Source organism: Lasioglossum baleicum, chromosome 7, assembly GCF_051020765.1.
Source record: "Lasioglossum baleicum chromosome 7, iyLasBale1, whole genome shotgun sequence".
NCBI classification, from domain to species: domain Eukaryota; kingdom Metazoa; phylum Arthropoda; class Insecta; order Hymenoptera; family Halictidae; genus Lasioglossum; species Lasioglossum baleicum.
In genome coordinates this window covers 1725043-1737090 of record NC_134935.1, presented here as the reverse complement: position 1 = coordinate 1737090, position 12048 = coordinate 1725043, and the positions used below count along the sequence as shown (strand labels likewise).

General features: G+C 37.8%; 1 protein-coding gene across 4 annotated transcripts; it reads right to left on the bottom strand.

The window, feature by feature from the left end:
* Positions 1–192: 192 nt before the first annotated feature.
* Vti1b (Vesicle transport through interaction with t-SNAREs 1b) lies at positions 193–2250 on the bottom strand. Of its 4 annotated transcripts, XM_076427920.1 has the most exons (3): positions 1773–2024; positions 1484–1678; positions 616–793 (listed from the first exon to the last, which is right to left on the bottom strand). In XM_076427920.1, exons 1-3 carry the CDS (start codon positions 1999–2001, stop codon positions 747–749), a joined length of 471 nt encoding a protein of 156 aa, XP_076284035.1. In that variant the 5' UTR covers positions 2002–2024; the 3' UTR covers positions 616–746. The 4 variants fall into 4 exon arrangements, with proteins under 4 accessions (XP_076284036.1, XP_076284038.1, XP_076284037.1 ...); XM_076427921.1 differs by lacking the exons at positions 1484–1678; positions 1773–2024 and adding an exon at positions 2031–2250 and having other exon boundaries at positions 193–793; XM_076427923.1 differs by lacking the exon at positions 1484–1678 and having other exon boundaries at positions 193–793; positions 1773–1794.
* Positions 2251–12048: the final 9798 nt, after the last annotated feature.

The following is a 12048-nucleotide window of genomic DNA, read 5'->3' as shown; positions in this document are numbered from 1 at the left end:
CAGGGGTCCTGCAAACTGTCTGATTAGTTTTCGTAGACCGCGGGGCCTTTTAAAACGCGAGGCCAGGTTTCGGTGAACGCGCCAGCCCTGGTAAAACCACAGTAAACCACAGCCTGGTTGTATATATTACTGAATTTCTTTTGCACTTTTCTTTTGATAGCAGTTGGTAGTTCTCATTCAATATCACATCAATGAATCCCAAATTGCATTTACTTTATTGTATCAGTTTCTAGCATGTACAATTCCTTATGACATTTTTATTCGTAACACAATCTTAAATAATTTTTGTAGGCAATATACATGATAAAATAGTAAAATTTGAAATATACGTACACAAATACAATACTCGAAGTTACATTATCGATGGAAAAATCTTAAATACACAATAATACTAAGAATAGCTATTTCCAACAATATTATTAGGACTAATACAAACTTGTTCATTAACACACGTCTTCTCATAACATTTAATATTCTCTTTGTTTTATTCAATTCTTCATCTGTCTCTGATAATCTTCTCTTTGCCCTCAATAATCTTTCCCTTTGCTCGCTCAACTCGGATATTACTTCGGTTGCTATATGTTCACCTTCGACTGCAGCCGCTTGAGATATAGCAATTGATTGTGACGAGGATTGCAACACTGCATGGCCTGAAAGCAATGTACGCCGTTGTTCTTCTTCCCAATTGACTCCGAAATTCATTGTGACAATATTGATAAATTTTAGTTATAACTGAAGGAACTCATTCAAATTCCAAAATTCATCATAATTTCTATGAATTCACTTTCATTAACTGAAATCAAAAATAAATAATATTATATCATTACATACGTTTTCATAATATTATTTATAAAGTAAGACATACATACAGGGTGTGGCAAGATAACTTCCTTATTTGAAATGAGCGCTCTGAAGCTGATGGGAGTCCCAGGCGGGTATGCGTGGTCTCGTTCAAGAGAGGGGATCCTAAAGTTTTGTTAACTTGTGTTTCAGTCATCATCATGCATTGGAGTAACAAGCAGCATGCGTTTGCCTTAGAGACCTATTTTTCCAACAGCCAGCCGTTCGGTGATTTCAACCCAGCGTGCCTTCCGAAATCGCTTCAATATTGCTCCATTGGGTCCTGTCCCGGACCGAAAATCAATTCTGTTGTGGGTCACAACATTCAGGGAAACTGGTTCTGTGCAGAAAAGAAGAACTGGAGACGCATGTCCCATCAGAACACCTGAGAACATTGAAGTACCGAACGTCCGTTGGAAAAGTAGGCCTCTAAGGCAAACGCACGCTGTTCGTTACTCCAACGCATGATGACGACTGAAACACATGTTAACAAAACTTTAGGATCCCCGCTCTCGAACGAGACCATGCACACCTGCCTGGGACTCCCATTAGCTTCAGAACACCCATTTAAAATAAGGAAGTTATCTTGCTGCAACCTGTATAATGTAAAAAAATGGTATTTATTAATTTAAAATTGATTTACTAGAACCATCCTGATCCAAATCAAACTCTTTCATCATAAGTTTCATTTCTTCAATTGTCAAGTTACATTCAAGTTGTTTATTAAGTCTCTGTAAATCTTCTAATGTTATCTTATCGTGTAGAGAATCATTTATAAAACTCTTAAATGCATATTTTATTTCGTCTAAAGGACTTCGTTTACTTAATTTCTCTAACACTGTACAAAGATAAAAGTTGAATAAATTAATTGATACGCAACTGAATCGTAGACATTTTTATCATTAAATTACTTTGTATTGTACAAAACATACCAACATAATTAAAATCATCGAAACAAATTTTGTTACAGCCGTGCTTATCGTACATTCGCATAATCGTTAAAACGTACGATTTTTTAACTGTGAAACCCAAAGCTTTTAATGCAGCTTTCATTTCATGATAATCTAAATAACCATCAGCATCGCTGTCCATTAGATAAAATGATTCTTTCACTCGTTGTTTATTATTTTCCATAATCACGCTTCTTCTAATGTTTGACATGCTGATAATTATTGTTCGAATAAATTTACCTATTTTGTTCAATCGAAGGAGACGATAAAATTTATCAACTTCTCAGTACAAGTGTGACACTTCGTTCAATAAATGCTGATAAATGCAGTATACATAAACAGAGAGGATCGGATATCTTGACATAAATCCACATAAATTAGTGTACTTGTCAGTGATGGTAGGTAAGGCGCTTTTTTCCCGCATGCGCGACTATTCTAACCTCAGACGGCCTCAGTCATGTACGAAGATCGGGTACCTTCGCAGGGCCCGCTCTAGGGGGGGGACAACCCGGGCATTTGCCCGGGGCGCCAAAATTTAGGGGCGCCATTTTGGCTTTGGCTGTAAGTGTGACAAAAATAATAAGGTCAAACAACGTTCAGTACGAAACCCATATTTCCCCCTTATGGGGGTAGTCTACCCTCGATTTGTAACTAGAAAATACCTAGAATATTACTAGAAAAAGGGGTCGAAACATGGGTTTCGTACTAAACGTTGTTTGACCTTATTAGAACAAATTGTGGGCTGTGTGAGGGCTCATTCGAAAGAGGAAGGTTAGACGCAGCGCGCTTTTCTCACGAGGTTAACGAGATTATGTTAATAACTAATAATATGAGGGCCCAAAGTAGAGAAAAAATCTAGGAAAAAAACCCGCAGATTTCAATGCATTTTCTGTCTCTAAAAGACTTTTTTGACTTATGAGATGAGAAAAGCGCGCTGCGTTGAACCTTCCTCTTTAGAATGAGCCCTCACCCAGCTCAAAATATGCTCGTATAAGGTCAAACAACGTTTAGTTCCGAACCCATTCTTTCTAGTAAGATTCTAGTTATTTGCTAGATATTTGCTATTTACTAGAATCTTACTAGATTTTGGGTCGAAAAAATGGGTTCGGAACTAAACGTTGTTTGACCCTATTAGAACAAATTGTGGGCTGTGTGAGGGCTCATTCTAAAGAGGAAGGTTCAACGCAGCGCGCTTTTCTCATCTCATAAGTCAAAAAAGTCTTTTAGAGACAGAAAATGCATTGAAATCTGCGGGTTTTTTTCCTAGATTTTTTCTCTACTTTGGGCCCTCATATTATTAGTTATTAACATAATCTCGTTAACCTCGTGAGAAAAGCGCGCTGCGTCTAACCTTCCTCTTTCGAATGAGCCCTCACACAGCCCACAATTTGTTCTAATAGGGTCAATCAACGTCTGGGCGCAGATCCATGTTTCGACCCATTTTTCTAGTAAGATTCTAGTAAATAGCAAATATCTAGCAAATAACTAGAATCCTACTAGAAAAATGGGTCGAAACATGGATCTGCGCCCAGACGTTGATTGACCCTATTAGAACAAATTGTGGGCTGTGCGAGGGCTCATTCGAAAGAGGAAGGTTCAACGCAGCGCGCCTTTCTCATCTCATAAGCCAAAAAAGTCTATTAGAGACAGAAAATGCATTGAAATCTGCGGGATTTTTTCCTAGATTTTTTCTCTACTTTGGGCCATCATATTATTAGATATAAACATAATCTCGTTAACCTCGTGAGAAAAGCGCGCTGCGTTGAACCTTCCTCTTTCGAATGAGCCCTCACACAGCCCACAATTTGTTCTAATAAGGTCAATCAACGTCTGGAGGCAAACCCATATTTTCGACCCAAAATCTAGTAAGATTCTAGTAATTTTCTAGTTCCAAATCGAGGGTAGACTAGCCCCTTAAGGGGGTAGTCTACCCTCGATTTGTAACTAGAAAATTACTAGAATCTTACTAGATTTTGGGTCGAAAATATGGGTTTCGTACTAAACGTTGTTTGACCTTATTAGAACAAATTGTGGGCTGTGTGAGGGCTCATTCGAAAGAGGAAGAATAGACGCAGCGCGCTTTTCTCACGAGGTTAACGAGATTATGTTAATAACTAATAATATGATGGCCCAAAGTCGAGAAAAAATCTAGGAAAAAATCCCGCAGATTTCAATGCATTTTCTGTCTCTAATAGACTTTTTTGACTTATGAGATGAGAAAAGCGCGCTGCGTTGAACCTTCCTCTTTCGAATGAGCCCTCACACAGCTCAAAATATGCTCGTATAAGGTCAAACAACGTTTAGTTCCGAACCCATTCTTTCTAGTAAGATTCTAGTTATTTGCTAGATATTTGCTATTTACTAGAATCTTACTGGATTTTGGGTCGAAAAAATGGGTTCGGAACTAAACGTTGTTTGACCTTATACGAGCATATTTTGAGCTGTGTGAGGGCTCATTCGAAAGAGGAAGGTTCAACGCAGCGCGCTTTTCTCATCTCATAAGTCAAAAAAGTCTATTAGAGACAGAAAATGCATTGAAATCTGCGGGATTTTTTCCTAGATTTTTTCTCGACTTTGGGCCATCATATTATTAGTTATTAACATAATCTCGTTAACCTCGTGAGAAAAGCGCGCTGCGTCTATTCTTCCTCTTTCGAATGAGCCCTCACACAGCCCACAATTTGTTCTAATAAGGTCAAACAACGTTTAGTACGAAACCCATATTTTCGACCCAAAATCTAGTAAGATTCTAGTAATTTTCTAGTTACAAATCAAGGGTAGACTAGCCCCTTAAGGGGGTTAGGTTAGGTTAGGTTTTCGTCCTTATTTGAGCAAAGTTTGGGCTGAGTGAGGGCTTATTCTAAAGAGGAAGGTTAAACACACTGCGCTCTGGTTACGAGGTTAACGAGATTATGTTTATAACTAATAATATGAGGGCCGAAAGTAGAGAAAAAGTCTAGGAAAATAACCAGCAGATTTCAATGCATTTTTCTGTCTCCAAAAGACTTTATGACTTATGAGATAACCAGAGCGCAGCGCGTTGAACCTTCCTCTTTAGAATGAGCCCTCACCCAGCCCAAACTTTGCTCAAATAAGGACAAAAACCTACAGCGCGCAGACCCAGGTTTCGGACCCAAAATCTAGTAAGATCCTAGTAAATAGCAAATATCTAGCAAATAACTAGAATCTTACCAGATTTTCGATCGAAAAAGTGGGTCTGCGCGCTGTCGGTTTTTGTCCTTATTTGAGCAAAGTTTGGGCTGGGTGAGGGCTCATTCTAAAGAGGAAGGTTCAACGCGCTGCGCTCTGGTTATCTCATAAGTCATAAAGTCTTTTGGAGACAGAAAAATGCATTGAAATCTGCTGGTTATTTTCCTAGACTTTTTCTCTACTTTCGGCCCTCATATTATTAGTTATAAACATAATCTCGTTAACCTCGTAACCAGAGCGCAGTGTGTTTAACCTTCCTCTTTAGAATAAGCCCTCACTCAGCCCAAACTTTGCTCAAATAAGGACGAAAACCGACAGCGCGCAAACCCATGTTTCGAGCCATTTTTCTAGTAAGATTCTAGTTCCTTTCTAGTTACAAATCGAGGGTAGACTAGCCCCTTAAGGGGGTAGTCCACCCTCGATTTGTAACTAGAAAGGAACTAGAATCTTACTAGAAAAATGACTCGAAACATGGGTTTGCGCGCTGTCGGTTTTCGTCCTTATTTGAGCTAATTGTGGGCTGGATGAGGGCTTATTCTAAAGAGGAAGGTTAAACACACTGCGCCCTGGTTACGAGGTTAACGAGATTATGTTTATAACTAATAATATGAGGGCCGAAAGTAGAGAAAAAGTCTAGGAAAATAACCAGCAGATTTCAATGCATTTTTCTGTCTCCAAAAGACTTTATGACTTATGAGATAACCAGAGCGCAGCGCGTTGAACCTTCCTCTTTAGAATGAGCCCTCACCCAGCCCAAACTTTGCTCAAATAAGGACAAAAACCGACAGCGCGCAGACCCACTTTTTCGATCGAAAATCTGGTAAGATTCTAGTTATTTGCTAGATATTTGCTATTTACTAGGATCTTACTAGATTTTGGGTCCGAAACCTGGGTCTGCGCGCTGTAGGTTTTTGTCCTTATTTGAGCAAAGTTTGGGCTGGGTGAGGGCTCATTCTAAAGAGGAAGGTTCAACGCGCTGCGCTCTGGTTATCTCATAAGTCATAAAGTCTTTTGGAGACAGAAAAATGCATTGAAATCTGCTGGTTATTTTCCTAGACTTTTTCTCTACTTTCGGCCCTCATATTATTAGTTATAAACATAATCTCGTTAACCTCGTAACCAGAGCGCAGTGTGTTTAACCTTCCTCTTTAGAATAAGCCCTCACTCAGCCCAAACTTTGCTCAAATAAGGACGAAAACCGACAGCGCGCAAACCCATGTTTCGAGCCATTTTTCTAGTAAGATTCTAGTTCCTTTCTAGTTACAAATCGAGGGTGGACTACCCCCTTAAGGGGGTAGTATACCCTCGATTTGTAACTAGAAAATTACTAGTATTTTACTAGAAAAATGGCTCGAAACGTGGGTTTGCGCGAATCGGTTGTTTGTCCTTATTTGAGCTAATTGTGGGCTGGGTGAGGGCTCATTCGAAAGAGGAAAGTTCATCACACACGGGTCTGGTCATGATTTTAACGAGATTATGTTTATATCTAATAATATGAGTGTCCAAAGTAGAGTAAAAATCTAGGAAAAAAACCAGCAGATTTCAATGCATTTTTCTGTCTCCAAAAGACTTTTTGACTTATATTATGACCAGACCCGTGTGTGATGAACCATTCTCTTTAGAATGAGCCCTCAAGCAGCCCAAAATCTGCTCAAATAAGGACAAACAACCGATTCGCGCAGACCCACTTTTTCGATCGAAAATCTAGTAAGATTCTAGTTATTTGCTAGATATTTGCTATTTACTAGAATCTTACTAGATTTTCGATCGAAAAAGTGGGTCTGCGCGAATCGGTTGTTTGTCCTTATTTGAGCAGATTTTGGGCTGGGTGAGGGCTCATTCTAAAGAGGATGGTTCATCACACACGGGTCTGGTCATAATATAAGTCAAAAAGTCTTTTGGGGACAGAAAAATGCATTGAAATCTGCTGGTTTTTTCCCTAGATTTTTACTCTACTTTGGACACTCATATTATTAGATATAAACATAATCTCGTTAAAATCATGACCAGACCCGTGTGTGATGAACCTTCCTCTTTCGAATGAGCCCTCACCCAGCCCACAATTAGCTCAAATAAGGACAAACAACCGATTCGCGCAAACCCACGTTTCGAGCCATTTTTCTAGTAAGATTCTAGTAATTTTCTAGTTACAAATCGAGGGTAGACTACCCCCTTAAGGGGGTAGTCTACCCTCGATTTGTAACTAGAAAATACCTAGAATCTTACTAGATTTTGGGTCGAAAATATGGGTTTGCTGGTTTTCAGTTAGTGTCCTTATTTGAGCAAATTTTGGGCTGGGTGAGGGCTCATTCGAAAGAGGAAGGTTCACCGCAGGGGGCTCTGGTCATGAGGTTGACGAGAATATGTTTATATCTAATAATATTAGTGTCCAAAGTAGAGTAAACATCTAGGAAAAAAAACCAGCAGATTTCAATGCATTTTTCTGTCTCCAAAAGTCTTTTTGGCTGATGGGATGACCAGAGCCCCCTGCGGTGAACCTTCCTCTTTCGAATGAGCCCTCACCCAGCCCAAAATTTGCTCAAATGAGGACACTAACTGAAAACCAGGAAACCCATGTTTTCGACCCAAAATCTAGTAAGATCCTAGTAAATAGCAAATATCTAGCAAATAACTAGAATCTTACTAGATTTTGGGTCGAAAACATGGGTTTCCTGGTTTTCAGTTAGTGTCCTCATTTGAGCAAATTTTGGGCTGGGTGAGGGCTCATTCGAAAGAGGAAGGTTCACCGCAGGGGGCTCTGGTCATCCCATCAGCCAAAAAGACTTTTGGAGACAGAAAAATGCATTGAAATCTGCTGGTTTTTTTTCCTAGATGTTTACTCTACTTTGGACACTAATATTATTAGATATAAACATATTCTCGTCAACCTCATGACCAGAGCCCCCTGCGGTGAACCTTCCTCTTTCGAATGAGCCCTCACCCAGCCCAAAATTTGCTCAAATGAGGACACTAACTGAAAACCAGGAAACCCATGTTTTCGACCCAAAATCTAGTAAGATCCTAGTAAATAGCAAATATCTAGCAAATAACTAGAATCTTACTAGATTTTGGGTCGAAAACATGGGTTTCCTGGTTTTCAGTTAGTGTCCTCATTTGAGCAAATTTTGGGCTGGGTGAGGGCTCATTCGAAAGAGGAAGGTTCACCGCAGGGGGCTCTGGTCATCCCATCAGCCAAAAAGACTTTTGGAGACAGAAAAATGCATTGAAATCTGCTGGTTTTTTTTCCTAGATGTTTACTCTACTTTGGACACTAATATTATTAGATATAAACATATTCTCGTCAACCTCATGACCAGAGCCCCCTGCGGTGAACCTTCCTCTTTCGAATGAGCCCTCACCCAGCCCAAAATTTGCTCAAATAAGGACACTAACTGAAAACCAGCAAACCCATATTTTCGACCCAAAATCTAGTAAGATTCTAGGTATTTTCTAGTTACAAATCGAGGGTAGACTACCCCCTTAAGGGGCTAGTCTACCCTCGATTTGTAACTAGAAAGGAACTAGAATCTTACTAGATTTTGGGTCGAAAATATGGGTTTCGTACTAAACGTTGTTTGACCTTATTAGAACAAATTGTGGGCTGTGTGAGGGCTCATTCGAAAGAGGAAGGTTAGACGCAGCGCGCTTTTCTCACGAGGTTAACGAGATTATGTTAATAATTAATAATATGAGGGCCCAAAAGTAGAGAAAAAATCTAGGAAAAAATCCGCAGATTTCAATGCATTTTCTGTCTCTAAAAGACTTTTTTGGCTTATGAGATGAGAAAAGCGCGCTGCGTTGAACCTTCCTCTTTCGAATGAGCCCTCACACAGCTCAAAATATGCTCGTATAAGGTCAAACAACGTTTAGTTCCGAACCCATTTTTTCGACCCAAAATCTAGTAAGATTCTAGTAAATAGCAAATATCTAGCAAATAACTAGAATCTTACTAGAAAGAATGGGTTCGGAACTAAACGTTGTTTGACCTTATACGAGCATATTTTGAGCTGTGTGAGGGCTCATTCGAAAGAGGAAGGTTCAACGCAGCGCGCTTTTCTCATCTCATAAGTCAAAAAAGTCTATTAGAGACAGAAAATGCATTGAAATCTGCGGGATTTTTTCCTAGATTTTTTCTCTACTTTGGGCCCTCATATTATTAATTATTAACATAATCTCGTTAACCTCGTGAGAAAAGCGCGCTGCGTCTAACCTTCCTCTTTCGAATGAGCCCTCACACAGCCCACAATTTGTTCTAATAAGGTCAAACAACGTTTAGTACGAAACCCATATTTTCGACCCAAAATCTAGTAAGATCCTAGTAATTTTCTAGTTACGGTACATACGCATATAAGCGGTATCAGAGAGTATATGAGAGTGCTCACGCCCGGGTTTTGGCCGTGCCGCTTTTGTCTCCACATCATGTTTAGCCTGGAACAGCTCCTACATCATCTTTAGCATGGAACAGAACCTACATCATCTTTAGCAAGAAACAGAACCCACTTTACTGTTAGCACATCTGACGACATCTGTGACAATCTGTGTCGCTCGAATATTTCTCTTACGCCCTCTAGGATATATTCTGACTGGAGTGAGAAACAGGAGGCCACCAGAGGCCACCGACGGCATTTCGTCGGTGCAGAAAACACTGTATCGTGTTAGCAACGCGCCCGCGCGCTACACTCACCAGCGTACCTTTACTATATCCGTGTGCGCTGCTTGTGCGCTTATGCCAGCCACAATCTATTTTTAGCACTTGCCATGTTGCCATGTTGTATTGCTTTACAGCTTACGGAAACGAAACTGAAATTCGACTGTCGAGCCGTCGAGCGTATGAATCGCAATCTGGAGCTAGCCTTCGGGTCCCCGTGCAGCGAGGATTTTTTTTTTATTTTTATTTTTCATTACTTTTTTAATTACATTTTTTAACCTTCCAAAAAATTAAAAATGTTAAAACTATGTTCAAAATATGTATTCATTTTAAATAGAAACGTTTTGTTACTGTCATAATTGCATTAATAAAAATTGGTATATGATCGAGAACAGGTTGATGGTATTTATTTGGACTGATTGGAGAATACGAAAATGCAGGAAGTATTTTTTAGTTTATGAAACAATTTGTAGATTTATTAGTTGTCAAACAAATAATAAAATAAATTGTATAATATATATAAATTGATTTTATACTAGCATACACAAGTTTATTTATTAAAAAATACAGTCATAACTATAATTATAATAGAATTTCATAAAATGTATATTAAGGTTATTGCAAACTCATCTTTTTTCGCAATGATGCTCTAATTTCATTGCTTCTCTCGAATGTCCATTTCCTTCCGAGACAGTGGCGTTTCTAGCAGGTGTAAATAAAAAATGTTGATATAAAATGTATCATAATTAAACTACAATTATTCTAATAACGTGGAATGTAGTACATATTAAGTTTTAGTTACCCGGATTTTCTTCTTCGACGTTAAGCACTCTTTACTGCTTCTCGTAATTTACGTATATGCAACATTAGGGTGGACCTTATTTTTCGACCATGAAATTTTTTTGGTCCCGTAAACCAGAATTGTGACAAATGTTGAGAAAATGGTCTGGAAAAATTTTGGGGCCGTTTGAATAATGGGAAAATGAGTTTTTAATGGAAAATGGGAATTTTTTAAATCTTGACATAAATAGACGTTATGATATATCGTTGAATTTGTCTTTTTTCTCTTTAAGAATCCATATATAGCATAAACAGTTGTTGATAGAAAAAACATCCATGACCTTGAAAACTTTAAATAATGACTTTGAAAAAATTTTTTTCCTTTGATACTATATCCACCTCCTTATATACTACAACTTTTGTTTGAAGAGTTTTTTCATATATACATAACTGGCAGAGATATTACATATAAATAAATTCATTAATACGCTCCAATCTACAAAAGAACAAGAAAGCGAGCTAATAAAAACGTGGTAAGAATAGTTCTAATATCGGAAAAAGAAGTTATTATGAATAATAAGTAGTCTGACTGAAACATGGACTGAAGGTGGTCAATGATACCGCTGAACGGGGCGTTAAACTAATGGAGGATCATAATAAAATTTTATCTAGAAACAAAGAGGAGAAATAATATATGTATACTATACAAACTGTGATGGAAAGCAGTATCCTGACGCCACAAAGCAGAATTTGTCAAAGGATTTGTAAATATTTTTTAATATAGCGAGAAACACCTGATCAATCCCTACATGATTAATTGCATTTTTAAGAGGCATTGAAGACTGCTTGTTAACTGGGAGTTATTAAATTTTTCATTTTCCTCAGAGTCAGTAAGTTCTTTATTTTTTTCGAAGTCATTAAGTTTTCCATTTTTCTTGGAGTTATTAAATTTTTCATTTTCTTCAGTGTCGTCAAGTTTTTTCATAGAGTCATTGAAGTTTCCATTTTTCTTGGAGTCATTCAATTTTTCATTTTCTTCAGAGTCATTAAGTTCTTTATTTTTCTCGGAGTCATTAAGTTTTTCATTTTTCTTGGAGTCATTGAAAAGTCCCTCTTTGTCGTTTACGCGCTGTCGTTAAAAAAGTTCTGGTATGTTGCTAGTCTAAAAATATGATCAATGCTATTTTTCAGTTTCTCTAAAAAATCTGCATTTGTCTAATTTTTGCGTGTTTTTCAGTTTGTGTAATTAACATTTTGAACCAAAAAATCGGGAAAAAATCTCAAATATCAATTTCAATTAAATGCAGTTATATGATTAAATTAATGCAAGTAAATAGGAAAAATTGACCGAAAATTGAATGGCGCAACGGCTGTTTTAATAATTCGAAGGACTACCTCGTCCGGCTAGAACCTTCATTCCAAATTGTAATATTCCAATATTTCAGTATCATTTTAAATATTTCAAGTACTATTTAAAACTATTAATGAGTTTTAACAACAAAATATTTTAAATGAAAAACTAAATTTTGACAAATAAAATACGATTATAGCAAGCTTGCTATAAATGTCGAAAACTCGAGTCTGGCCAGAGACATTATTTTCAGGAAACACTATTCTATG